This window comes from Astatotilapia calliptera, chromosome 4 (genome assembly GCF_964374335.1).
Source record: "Astatotilapia calliptera chromosome 4, fAstCal68.1, whole genome shotgun sequence".
NCBI classification, from domain to species: domain Eukaryota; kingdom Metazoa; phylum Chordata; class Actinopteri; order Cichliformes; family Cichlidae; genus Astatotilapia; species Astatotilapia calliptera.
The window spans coordinates 19,986,902-20,001,214 of record NC_137425.1 but is presented as its reverse complement, the minus strand read 5'-3'; the positions used below and the strand labels follow the sequence as shown (position 1 = coordinate 20,001,214).

Sequence of the window (14,313 nt, the reverse complement as noted above, 5' to 3'; positions counted from 1 at the left end):
GGAGGAGCCCTCAGACCATGAATGAATTTAAAATGTTTTTCTAAGAAACTTACTCTTGTTGTGGTGTCATAACTGTTTAAATATGGTGGGTTTAAATGATGAGTAACAAACACTTGAATAAAATAATTGGGTGAACAAAACTTAAAGACTCCTTGTCTTTACTTCTGTTATTCAAGGTAATCAGTAATTAATCAATGCTCAGATATAATGTGAGATTATAGCAACAGCTACCGTATAGTCCAATCACATCACATAAAGTGCATTAAGCAGCCATTTTATTAGGTGTTTTAGAAACTGCTGATCTGCCATGAATGGTCTGAAAAAGAGAAAATATTCAGTGAGTGGCAGGAGAAAAGGCCTCGCTGATGTCAGAGGTCAGAGGAAAATTTCCAGACATCTTTGAGCCGAAATCAACAGTAACTCAAATAACCACTCAATACAACCAAGATATGCAGAAGAACATCTGAACCTTTCAGCAGATGAGCAACAGCAGAAGATTTGTTGCAGTTAAACCTGTTCTGAGAACACGTGTTTATATTTGCTTTAAATTGAAGAGCAATTTCACTGCTGCTGTTGACTGTGTGTTATTGTATATAGTCTCTCATACATATTTGAAAATAGTTTGAAGTAATTTGACTGAAAACATAAAAAATGCTGGACAGGAAAGAGAGAGCTCTAGATATCTAACTGATAAAAGTACAGCTGTTTTGATGAGTTGTGTGAGCAGTATGAACTAGAGATGGGTATTGATAAGATTTTCATGATTCCGATTCTTTATCGATTCTCTTTAAAAAAGGAGAACACTAAGGTCGATTAGCTTAGAACTTTGTTTTATATCTTCTCTTTGAACAAGATAGAAATTTAGGAGTAACATGGCCTTACAAGATAAGATAAGATAAGATAAGATAACTCTTTATTGTCATTGCACAGTCATACATAGTACAGTAGTAGAAAACTGTCCTACGTCGGCACTTCATATAACACAACACGACACGATATGACACATCACAACGCAACAAACAACACAACACAGTATATTAACTTAGTATAAAAAAGAAGAAGAAGTGTATGTGTATTGCACACTGTTATTGTTGCACATTAATTATTATTGCACCTTGTTATAAATATAAATATTATTATTGTTATTGTTTTAAACATTGTTACCTCCCCCCTAAAAAAGTCCAGGGAGGTATCCAGTCAGGTCAGCTATTTGCATTGATCAGGGCTATTGCCCTGTTGTAAAAGCTGTCCTTGAGTCTATTTGTTCAGGACCTCAGCAGCCTGAACCTCCTGCCAGACGGCAGCAGCTTGAACACCCGGTGTCCTGGGTGTGTGCAGTCCCGTAGGATGCTGCGTGCCCTCTTGAGACAGCGAGTGCTGTACAGGTCCTTCAGGGAGGGAAGAGGATGTCCAATGATTTTTTGGGCTATATTGATGACCCTCTGGAGTGCCTTTCTGTGTGCTGTGGTGCAGCTGGAGAACCACACACCGATGCAATATGTCAGCACACTTTCAATAGAGCAGCGGTAGAAGACGGTCAGTAGCTCCTTCTTGAGGTCCATTTTTCTGAGGATTCTCAGAAAGTGGAGACGCTGTTGGGCCTTCTTCAAAACCGCAGAGGTGTTAGAGCTCCATTGGAGGTCTGTGTCTATGTGCACACCCAGAAACTTGAAACTGGAGACCCTTTCCACACACTCCCCGTTGATGCTGACAGGCTGCAGCTCGGACTTCCTCCTTCTGAAGTCAACTACCAGTTCTTTTGTCTTGGTGGTATTGAGATCCAGGTTGTTATCTACACACCAATTTGACAGCCTCTGAACTTCAGCTCTGTATGCCGTCTCATCTACCCCTGAGATGAGCTCCACCACGGTGGTATCATCTGCAAACTTGATGACTACGTTGTCTGGGTGGGTACTAACACAGTCATGTGTGTACAGAGTGTACAGTAGGGGACTCAGTACACAGCGTTGCGGAGAGCTGGTGTTAAGGCTGAGGGCTGACTCTAACTCTCTGTACACAGTCTGAGAGGAAGTCTCTGATCCAGTGGCAGGTGGTAGAAGGAAGTCCGATTTCCAGCAGTTTAACTATTAGTTTGTCCAGGAGTATTGTATTGAAAGCAGAGCTAAAGTCAACAAAGAGCAGCCTGGCGTAACGGCCCTGCACTTCCAGGTGAGAGAGGGTGGTGTGGAGCGTTGTAGCAATGGCATCTTCAGTTGATCTGTTAGCTCTGTATGTGAACTTTACTGGCTTGAAATAAAAAAAAAATATTCCTAAATCATGTACACTGTCTAAGAGCAACACAAAATTATCATTATAATCAGCGCACACAGAAAAAGCAAAACAAATTGTAGGATTTAGTTAAACTATAACTGGCTGTGATAATTGCCCCTCCCTCCCCATGACTCTGATGCAAAATTTCCATTTGCATAGAGTACTTCTATCCTGCACTAATTGTTGATCATCAGAGTCCAAATCCCCAGCCTCAGGATGACGGACACACTTACTCTGTTGCTTGTTGCCCTTTCTCTGCCCTGTGAGTGATCTTGTTTCTTGCTTGTTTATTTTATTGGACAAGACTGAGTGATGACACCTTCTGTAATATTTCTCTCTAGGTGTTACAGGTCAGAGTATGGAATCCATTCCTTCAAGTCCAGTAGTGAAAAGACCCGGGGAGACTCTGAGTCTCTCCTGTAGGGGATCTGGCTTTACATTTAGTTGCTGCAGTATGCACTGGATTAGGCAACCTGCAGGAAAAGGACTTGAATGGATGGGTCGTGTTTATAGCGATGCAAGTAGAACTGACTATTCAAGCAGTCTGCAAGGACGTATAGAAGTCACCAGAGATAACAGCAACAGCATGACCTACCTGAGACTGTCAAACCTAAAGCCAGAGGACTCTGCAGTGTATTACTGTGCAAAACACACAGTGTTCAAAGTGTACTGAGAGGCTGTACAAAAACTTGCAGCTCAGCAGTTTCACAGTAACAGCTGTGATCCTAACTTCTGAACATGTATTTATAAAAAGCATCACCTCAGGATATAAAGATATAAAAGACTTTATCTCAAATATCCTGAGTTTAGTATTTAATTTATGTCATCATCACTTCTTCTTTAGTGGACTTTTTTTAATAATTTGTAATCTAATTAGTTCATCATTTGACATGACCATTTTTTTAACAAGCTCTGCCTTGTGTGTTGAAAAATCATATTAACAGAACCTCACATTTTGTACAAACTAGGAATTCAAGTGTGATCCTCATCCTTAAAAATAGTTAATGAATTAAAACGATATCAGACATTATTTTTTGCAGGAATGTGTAATAATTGTTTATTGTTATTTTTTTTTCTGTGATAAATGCCTGTGGTAGATAAACCAACAAAACATTTAAGTGCCACATTTTTCATTCACAACTAACACAAACAATCAAGTATTATTATATTATTAATACACACAATCACAGTCACACACACACACTCAGACACACTGATGCACATTAACGGAACGGTTGATGTTTCACATTTTGTTACAGGTCTCGATTTTGTCAACATATAAACAAATGTATATTCCACAACATGAATAACTAAAAACAAACAAAGACACAAAAACAGTATTTTTAGGAGGAATCAGTGTAAAACATTTCCATCTCACCTCTACTTATGTGCCTGCTTGAACACTGAGTTTACAGTTGAACAGGATGGACTGCAGGACAGGGCTGCTGCTTTTAACTATGTGCTGGGCAGGTGAGGAGTCTTACTGATCTTGATTTAATAGCATTTATCTTTGTGTTACTGACATATTTCACATGATGTTATCTTGCTTGTATTAACAGGTGCTGATGGCCAGGCTCTAGCAGACTCTGAACCAGTAATTAAAAGTACTGAAAAATCCCACAGACTGACCTGTACAGGCTCTGGATTCACATTCACCAGCTGCCGTATGAACTGGGTCAGACAGGCTCCTGGAAAACGACTGGAGTCGATCACTTTTGTACACACAGGCAGTTCTCATTTCTTTTACTCCCAGTCAGTCCAGGGTCGATTTACTATTTCCAGAGTTGACTCCAGCAGTAAAGTCTATCTACAGATGAAAAATCTGAAGACTGAGGACACAGCAGTTTATAACTGTGCCCGAAGAGACACAATGAGACACAGTAACAGGAGAGTCATACAAGAACTACTTCCTCTACTTGCCAACAACACAAGAAATACTGAATTATATCAAAAAAGGTGGCATTTTATTTAGAAATGCAAGATGAAATTTTCCTCAATGTACTCTAATGTTAAGTGGTAATACAAATGTCGCATACAATGCTATTCTGTATTAACTAGTGAACACAACATTTTCAGAAAAAAAAGTACTTATGAGCAGCCGTGACAATAGTTGAACTTTGTATCTTCATGAAAAAGTTTTGAAATTTCCCTTTAAAAACGAAAATACTGTCCACTAGCCTTGCAGTATTTGTGTTTTAAAAATAATTTGTTTAAACATTATTTAAAATCAAAGTGATATCAAATTTAAGCACAAACAAGTGAATGTCTGTTCTTTTTCTCAAATTGTTCTGTGTGTAAACAAAAAATGTGAAGAAAAAGACTCTGGAAGATTAATTAAATAAGTGACTAAAGCTTTTTTTGTGATAGTGTTTTTGGACAGTAAGAAAAAGTGCTATAACCTATCAAAAGTCAAATTGTTTTTTGTTTTTAATTTTTTTAATTTTTTATAATTCAAGTATTTATTAGATTTTGCATTTTATAAGAGCAAATACAGAGATGCAACAATCAAAAGCAAGAAGCAAACAAACAAAAACGAACAAACAAAATAAATAACTAAAAATAAATACATTTAAAAAAAAAAAAACACAACGAAACAAAACAAAACAAGTGAGGTGTTAACATATGTTGTATTAAGCTCAAATGTCCAAGTCAGGTAGACATGTAGGTGCAAAAATTGTCCCAGTGTTCCAGCGCAGCTTCCGTCACATGATGTATTTTTCCCAGCATCTTTTCGCATGCAACATTCCCAATCATTCTGTCTTTCCACATTTTAAGCGTTGGAATATGGGAGTCCTTCCAGTGTTCCAAAATGACACGGGCACATCTTACCAATGCAGTACTTAACACTCTAAACTGGTGTTTACTTAATTGCGGCACCTCTCCTTTGTCTCCTAGTAAACATAATTTAGGTGATCTGGGTAGGTTACTAAGTGTCCACCCCTGCAAATAATTCAGTACAGTGTTCCAAACTGGAAAAACCAGTGGGCATTCCCAGAGGGCATGTATCAGAGTACCTTTGGCTTGTTGGCATTTCCAACACAAGTCATCTCTACCAATCCCCATTCTATAACGCCTTGAAGGAGTATAATAGTATCTGTTAAGAATTTTGTATTGAATAAATTTCCCCCTGGCTTCCCTAATGTATAATCCATTGTTCGACAATATAGAATCCCATGTACCTTCATCTGTTTTTCATTGTTTTTTAAGATTAATGTACAAAATATTTTTCTTCTAATATATAATATATTCTAATATATTGTAAGTTTATAGAAACTTGTGCTGTTTTAAGTGATTAATACACTGAGACAATGAAACATACTTGAGTATATAAAACATTTTCTAAAGTTGCTTTGTGTCACTGTGCTGAGATCACAGGCACTAAGGAGGCACACTTACACCTGTGGTGTTGTCAAATACTGCGCATTTGTGTGTACAATAGAAATAAAGAATAATAAAGGAAATCTGTGCCAAAAAGAGTACATAAAGAGCCCAGCGGCCAGCACTACTAGTAGTATAAGACATAAAGTTCTGAAAATAATGTGCAAATGATTGTCTTGAAAAAGTGGTCAGTTTTAATATTTGAAAATTCTAATTTGCTTAAAAATTGCAAACAATATATTAAAAAATAATCAAAAATTGGCAAAATGTTTATTATCATTTTTTAGTTTTTTACTTTGTCAAAGAGCAATATTTTTTGCTGAGGAGGAGGAGTCAATGCAAAACTCCTGTATTAACTAACTTTATATGCGTTCAAGCCTAAGTCAGGGATCCAACCTCATATAGACACAGCAGACTGGGCAAAGACAAGTGACTTTAACAATGACCAAACCTGTTCATTTAGTTATTTTCCTGATTCTGTTTTGTTTCTTGGCTGGTAAGGACATATAAGAACATACATTTTGCTGAACAAATTAAATGATATGAAGAAATGTGATAACTAACGAGTTGTTAACACTTCTGTAGATACTGAGGGTCAAACACTGACAGAGTCTGAACCAGTGGTTAAAAGGCCTGGAGACTCCCACAGACTGACCTGTACATACTCAGGGTTCAGTAGTGATATTTATGCTAATTGGATCAGACAGGCCGCTGGAAAAGGACCGGACTGGATTGCTTGGATCTACGATACTGGAAGTAGCACCCACTACTCTCAGTCAGTCAGAGGCCGGTTTACACCAGAGACAACAGCAGAAAGCAGGTGTATCTGCAGATGAGCAGCTTGACAACTGAGGATTCAGCTGTTTATTATTGTGCTCGAGAGTCACAGTGACACAAGAGGAAGAAACTCAGTACATTAAAATGATATTTACACAAATTACCTGCAGTTAAATGTAATTGACCGACTGATATAAAGAACAAAAAATGGAAAGTTTAATTTATACTTGTATGTTAAGCAGATTTTATTTTGATGTACTTTGTTCGTCCTCACCATAATCATAAACACAGAAACTCTGATGCTTTACAAAAACTTGGCAAAACCCTAAAGTAGGAATAGATCAGCATTTAGACAAACAAACAGACACACATGAAAGAAAGTATGTCGGAGTTTTCAGTTTCTGACTTTCTGGTTTCCAAAAACAAATTCTTCAAAATAATGTACTTTTCTAAATGAGTATCAAGTAGGATATTATCATAAAAGAAAAACATAAAAGAATTAAAAAAAAAAAAATTGCGTAACTATAGGGAATAAGACTGTTTTACCTGAACACAATTGCTGGCCTGGGGCAATGGCCTGGAGAACATCCAGAATGAACCTGTACATGCTCTGGATTCAGCAGCTACAATATGAACTGATACACACTGGCACTGCTGATATCTGTTAGTCCCAGTTCATCCAGGGTAGGTCCATCATCTCCAGAGATGACTCCAACAGTTTGCCTACTGGAGTAAAATCTTTTTTTGTAATATTAAGCTTGATAAATGAAACAGATGTTAAGTGGCATCTAGCAGAAACCTCACTATCCTTTCATAAATATTTAACTGAACATTTACCTATGGTAGAAAACCATCCTCTTTCAAGAAATTTGTTTCAAAAACTCAGCCAAAATGCTATTTGCATAAATCTCTTTGGAAACAGACTAATAGAAAGATTTATGTGTATGCTAAACAGAATTCATTTTTATTTACTTTGTTCATACTTTATTTTTAAATGAACATTAATCACAAACACAGAAACTGTGTTTATGATTAAGTCTGGGAAGTCTGGGTTCAGGAGAGCACGATTGTCCTGGAAGGACGTTTCCTGCCGGATACATAATGCAGCAGTGGTGTGTAATGTGCCTGGCGGGACTGTCAATTGAGGACATAGAAGATTTATACCTATTCGAAACCATGATAACAGGGTTCTTGCTGATCTGAGCTAGCTCGGCCCTGGCTTATCGAAGATTAAAGAAGGTGTTTACGATGCAGACAGCGGGTTGACTGGACCAGTGCAGAGATGCCGCAGGACCAGATGCTGCTGTCTGTGGTGGCTTACTCTAACCCAAGTTCTGTATTTGAGGGAGGAGCTGATGCAAAACTGTTCTAGTTTACCTTTACTTAAGTGTTAGAGAGTTGAAGACGGAGAGTAAATCATTGATGTACCCACTGTAGACTGATCAGAGATAAATGGCTTTCATAATGTTCAGAGTTCATATTTGGTTCACTTTTCTGATTCTTTTAATGAACTGGGCGGGTAAGGATTATAGGTTTACTTTCACTGATGAAAAGACAAATAAAATGTCTGCATCATTGTATCTAATGAGCTGTTTGTTTGTAGGTACTGAAGGTCAAACACTGACTGAGTCTGAATCAGTGATTAAAAGGCCTGGAGACTCCCACAGACTGACCTGTACGTACTCAGGGTTCAGTAGGGATTACTGGAACGCTTGGATCAGACAAGCTGCTGGAAAAGGACTGGAATGGGTTGCTTTGATCAATACTGGCAGTAGCACCTACTACTCTCAGTCATTCAGAGGCTAGTTTACAATCTCCAGAGACAACAGCAGAAGGCAGGTGTATCTGCAGATGAACAGCTTGACGAGTGAGGATTCTGCTGTTTATTATTGTGCTCGAGAGTCACAGTGACACAAGAGGAAGAAACTCTGTACAAAAACTGATCAGACTCAAAGGCAAACACTGCTAGATTGCTGCTCAAATTACAGAAAATACATTTAACTCAATCCTCACACTCGGAAAAACAACATTTGCGGATTTTGTGAAGCATTTGTGTTGTAAAGTTTTTGGTGGACTTTTAAATGTAAATATTGTTATCTGCCGTGTCTGAATTGAGAGTTTAAGGATTTTTTGTTTAAAAAAAAATCCAAAACTATATTTGTTTTTAATTAATATTTCCTTTTAATTGTACTAAACTTGTTCTTACTACTTATACTTAATGCTACAGTGTGATCTGTTTTCTCTTATAATCTGTCAGCATCCATCTGTATGCAAATCAAACTTCCTCACAGGCTGATATAAAGTCTGATATCATGCTGTCAGTCACAGAAGAAGATGAGAAGCTCCCATCAGATCATCTTTAGTACCAACATGTTCTCTGTAGCTCTGCTGCTGCTGCTGGCTGCTGGATCCTGTGAGTCTCACTGAACAGAAGCACTATGATCACAGCACAGTGATTCTTACTTTTACTACATAAAACATGTTTTCTCCACAGGTGTGAAGTGTGAACAGCTGACACAGCCACCCTCTGTGATTGTGCAGCCAGGTCAGCGTCTGACCATCACCTGTCAGGTCTCTTATTCTCTTGGTTACTACACAGCTTGGATCAGACAGCCTGCAGGGAAACTACTGGAGTGGATTGGGATGAAATACACTGGGGACTCTCACTATAAAGACTCACTGAAAAATAAGTTCAGCATTGACTTAGCCACGTCAAGCAAGACAGTGACTCTAAATGGACAGAATATGCAGCCTGAAGACACTGCTGTGTATTACTGTGCCAGAGAGTCACAGTAACACAAAACATTAGTAGAGCTGAACAAAAACCCCTCAGTGGCTGAACAGTTGTAACATGAAGCCACCAGAGGAGGAGCTCTAAGACCACTGATGAATTAAAGGGTGTTTATACTTAAAAAAAAAAAAAGTGGGGAAGTGGCATTAAGGAGTCACTATTCTTGATCGAGGTAGTCGTAGCAACACATTATGCTCACAGCAGTTCAGCACCAGTTTACCATCTCCAGAGAAAACTGAAGAAAGCAGCTGTATCTGCAGATGAGCATCTTGACATCAAACGCTTCTACTGTTCATTATTGTCCTCAAGAGACACAAAGCAAAGACCCTATCCTTTCATAATCTGTCAGAACTTTTTCATTATTATGCTTTAATATTCGTATTTTTTATTATTCTGAAAAAATGTTTTTACAGTCTAATGATACAGCAATTTATTCCTTCAGATCCCCTTCAGAAGGAAGTTTGGCTGGAGGCATTGGCTGCTGGATGCTGTGAGCCTCACTAAGGCAGGGACTCTGATGTAATGACCACAGCATACTACGATAAACTTAAACTTCTTTTCCTCCACAGGTGTGGAAAAGTTTGATCGGTTTACACAGCCAGCCTCTGTAACTGTACACTGTAAGAAATGTACGTAAAAATCACAGTAAATAACTGCGAAATGGCAACGGTAAAATACCATTAAATCAAAAAGAGTAAATGATTGTAATATGTATGTTAAATTTCTGTAAATTGACAAACGGTAAATTGCTTTTATTTTTACACTGCTAATATGTTGAAACTACATTAAGTTACAGTAATAAGGCACATTGTCTTTGAAAACAACAGGAAAAATCTGTAACATTATTTACAATTAATCACCTTATAATTTACATAATCATTCTGTATGAATGACAATCTTTCCTGCTTTTTTCATTTGAATTTACATTATACAACTATATATTAATCACCCAAAACATACCATACTTGTAACTTTAAAATCTCAAAACATTGTTAGAATTATTGTGAAATATTTATTTTTATATTAACAAGCTCAGACTGTTTGATAAAACAGTATATCTTAATAGTAAATACTAGAGATGGACCGATCCGATATTACGTATCGGTATCGGTCAGACCTAAATTACTGGATCGGATATCGGAGAGAAATAAAAAATGTAATCCGATCCATTAAACATCAAAAAAGCACCTCACAAAACTTGCGACATGGCATAACTCGGGTCATAACCGTAGCACGTCGGAGCAGTGTGCATCACGTGATAGAGCGGCTGTGGCGTGCGAGACCTTTCGGCGGTCTGGTTGAGTATTTGGAGCCTCGCTACCAAACTGACATTACATCTCCGATAAAGTGATCCCAGAGAGAAGTAAAGCAAGTGTGTAAGTTCATCTCTGAATGTTTGTAAAGCATTCCAGCATCAAGCTTAACAACCGATATATGGAGCGACTGCCTCTTCTCTCTCCCTCCCTCTCCTGCTGCTACTTCAATCATGAAACTGATTAATGATCAGCTGATTATTGATGGGATTTCCGGCTCTTTTTAGAGAACCTGTTCTTTCGGCTCAGCTCACTAGAAAGAGTTTCGGCTCCGAACCGGCTCTTCAGGTTGTTTTGTTGCTTTAATTAATTTATTATTAACAATAATATAAACTTATGCATAAAAGGAATTACTAATGTAAAAAAAAGTGGATTTATTTATATATGTTTATATATAAATATATGCGGTGGCCCCTTGAGACAAAGCATGTACAAACTCCAAAAAGCATGTACAAATTCCAAAACACATTTTTAGCGTTAACTGAACTTCCAAAGCAGAGCTACTAGATCACTTAAATTACACAATTAAAAGCATATGTGTATTGTTTGTGTATTTATACACAAGCACTCATATATATTCAAATGATTTAAAAAAAATGTTCATTTACCTGTTACGATCACACACCAAATAAGGTCGTTGGTACTTGCTGGCTTGTGTAGCCACTAGGTAACAAAAGCTCAACACTAAGCCCAGCATTAAACAGGATATTAAGATAAGATAAGATAAGATAAGATAAGATAAGATAACCTTTATTAGTCCCACACGTGGGAAATTTGTTTTGTCACAGCAGGAAGTGGACAGTGCAAAAGTTATATAGCAATTATTATTATTGAGAGCCCAGCTGCTTTACAGACGTAAGTACGACCTGGACGCCGGGATAGATTTTATTGTCAACTGACTGCAAGGGTCTGGGAAGGATCACGGTTATCGGTCAAGTGTTTCATGCCTACAAATTAGCATTACATGCGCTCAAAGGAGCTTGTTTTTTTTCTGTTTCTCTGCAACATCATTCAGCAATGAAGTTAAACAAAATAAAATGACCATTTCATATGGTTCTAATTACATGTTTTAGAATTGGTGACTATATTTTGAGAACAAATTATTATTTATTAAGTAATAAATCATAAAACAGTTTGTGCATTTATAAGATTTACTTGAATAATTTAATATGTGTTGTGCAGAAGTTTGTATGAGATGAAGTGTGGTTCTTTTTGCAGAGGAGTTTACATAAATTCTGATATTTACATATGTGTTGCCAAATATAACACAGGAACTACATGATTGGTTTACTAATCAAATCACTGTGCCACCGCTGGGTAGAGACATGACTTTTACAATGAACTATGGTGGGTTTATGATTTTTTTTTTATATTCTCAGTTTAGTGGGCTGGTAAGAATAGAACATTGATTTTGCAAACGCTGATTATAACACAAATTACATATTTGAAATACAGCTAATTATGCATTTTTTCTGTGGGTACTAAAGGTCAAACTCTGGTCTGAGCCAGTGATTAAAAGGCCTGGAGAATCCCACAGACTGACCTGTACATACTTAGGGATTAACAGTAATTATGCTACTACTTGGATCAGACAGGCTGCTGGAAAAGGAGTGGAGTGGGTTGCTTGGATCTACTATGATGGTAGACTGATCTCTTACTCTCAGTCATTCCAGGGCCGGTTTACCATCTCCAGAGACAACAGCAGAAAGCAGCTGTATCTGCAGATGAACAGTTTGATGATTGAGGATTCAGCTGTTTATTACTGTGCTCAAGAGCCACAGTGACAGAAGAGGAAGGAATGAAGTACAAAAACTCTGCACATAAAAAGTAATAATATTTTTTTTCTGCAGTTCACCTGTATAAATTATTAAAAATCAACACACCGAGAGAAACAATGAAACTCCTAAACTCTTTCAACAGGAAGTTAACCTGAAATATTTTGTTCCTTGGTGGGTAAGTATAAATGGTTTCATTTGCTTTGCTCTATGCTTTATAAATCAAATAAAAGGGGTCAAAGAATCTCTGAGCTTGTGAATTATATATTTATGTGTATTGTACACAACTGCCATTTTGTAATTATTAGTGACATGAGAATTCATATCCCTTTTATAATTTGTCATTGCCAATCTGTTTCCAAAGCAAATTTCCTCACCCACTCACAGTGATGTTAGTGCTGTGCTGGCTTGAAAGTGCTGTTCATTTCAACAGAGGAAGCTCCCATCGGTTCACTTTCAGCTGCAGAACCATACTCTATGACGGTTAAAACAGTCATAGAGTATTCAGCATTTTTTGTCCACAGATGTGGATCGTCAGCAGTTGACACTGACCATCCCCTCATAAAGTCTCCTATTTTGTGAGCAACTGGACAGTTCATTGGATCAGCAAGCCTGTGGGTAAAGATCTGAAGTGGACTGGAAGTGCACATCATGGATACAGCACATTCTATGAAAATTCCCTAAAGAACACAGTTTTAGTTACTTAGTTACTCTAAACCACGGGTCTCAAACTTAAATGAGCTGTGGGCCACTGCTGGGACTGTCATCTCATTGAGGGGCCACTTTAGTGTTCAAGTAATACAAAAAAGCAAACAAACAAACAAACAAGAAAATACCCTGAAATATTTCTGAAAATGTCGTGTTTTTTAAATTTTATTTTAAATATTGTGTAACAAGACAAAACTGCGATGGCCCTGAGAGGCCAGACGGACTGCAACTTAAGAAAACACCAGCAATGAGAAAAAACGCTGCAGAAGCACACAAAACACAACGGAAATAGAAAGATGACAACGGAAATAGGAAAAACGAAAACAAAAATAAGAAAAAACACAAGGTGTTTCTGGGGAGACAATAACAAATGGTAGGTGTGTTTTATCATGATTCATATAATACTGATGACGGAGTTTTAGGCTAATAGTTAGGTTAACACACTTACCTCGCATCTTTTCTTTCCTCACAAAACTGATAGATCCTCCACTTCTTTTAAATGTCTCCCGGCGCTATTATTAGCATATTTTGGTTCATGCAACTGGTCTGTCGGGTTATTGTCTCCCCAGAAACACTTCCCTTGTGCTTTTGGAAATCTGTTTTTTCCTATTTCCATTGTCATCTTTCCTATTTTGTTTTTGTTTTTTCCTATTTCCGTTGTGTTTTGTGTGCTTTTGCAACGTTTTTCTTATTGCTGGTATTTTCTTAAGTTGCAGTCCGTTTGGCCTCTCAGGGCCACCGTACAAACTGCAAATGTGAAGGCATTTTTTTTTTCTCACTCAAGACACGTGGCAGCACTTCTACTATGATTTTGTTTGTATTTAATAAAATAAAAATGCAGACATAAGTGTACACATTAGTTTTTGACTGCTTGTGAAAGTTATTTTCTTTACAAATAACTCTCTCACTGAACTAATACAGCCAATCCCTCAACATGTTTGTACTCTCTGCTCATATTGCCTTCATATTAAATTTTTTTTTGCTTTTTAAAGAACTTATTCTAACATAGTACTCAACAACAAATGAATCCTCCCTAACAAAAAAAAGTAACATCAAGGGACCAATTATATTTTTTCATGTAAATATACGGGCAAGTAGGAGACCCCTGCTCTAAATAGCCAGAACATGCAGAAGACACTGCTGTGTATTACTGTGCAAGACACCACTAACAGTTCTAAAAGTTAAAAAAATGTATATTTAAGAGAAGAGACAAATGGCTCATGCAATGAACCATCTGAGTTGATGACTGTTTTTCTTATGCTGTCAGTTTACTGGGTTGGTAAGCACAAAGTATTTCATT

General features: G+C 37.4%; 1 gene segment (V, D, J or C); it reads left to right on the top strand.

The window, feature by feature from the left end:
• Window positions 1-8,658: 8,658 nt before the first annotated feature.
• On the top strand, window positions 8,659-9,222 carry LOC113018402 (immunoglobulin heavy variable 4-38-2-like). The segment is given in 2 exon segments: window positions 8,659-8,839; window positions 8,921-9,222. Coding segments are annotated over 2 exon segments (381 nt in total).
• Window positions 9,223-14,313: the final 5,091 nt, after the last annotated feature.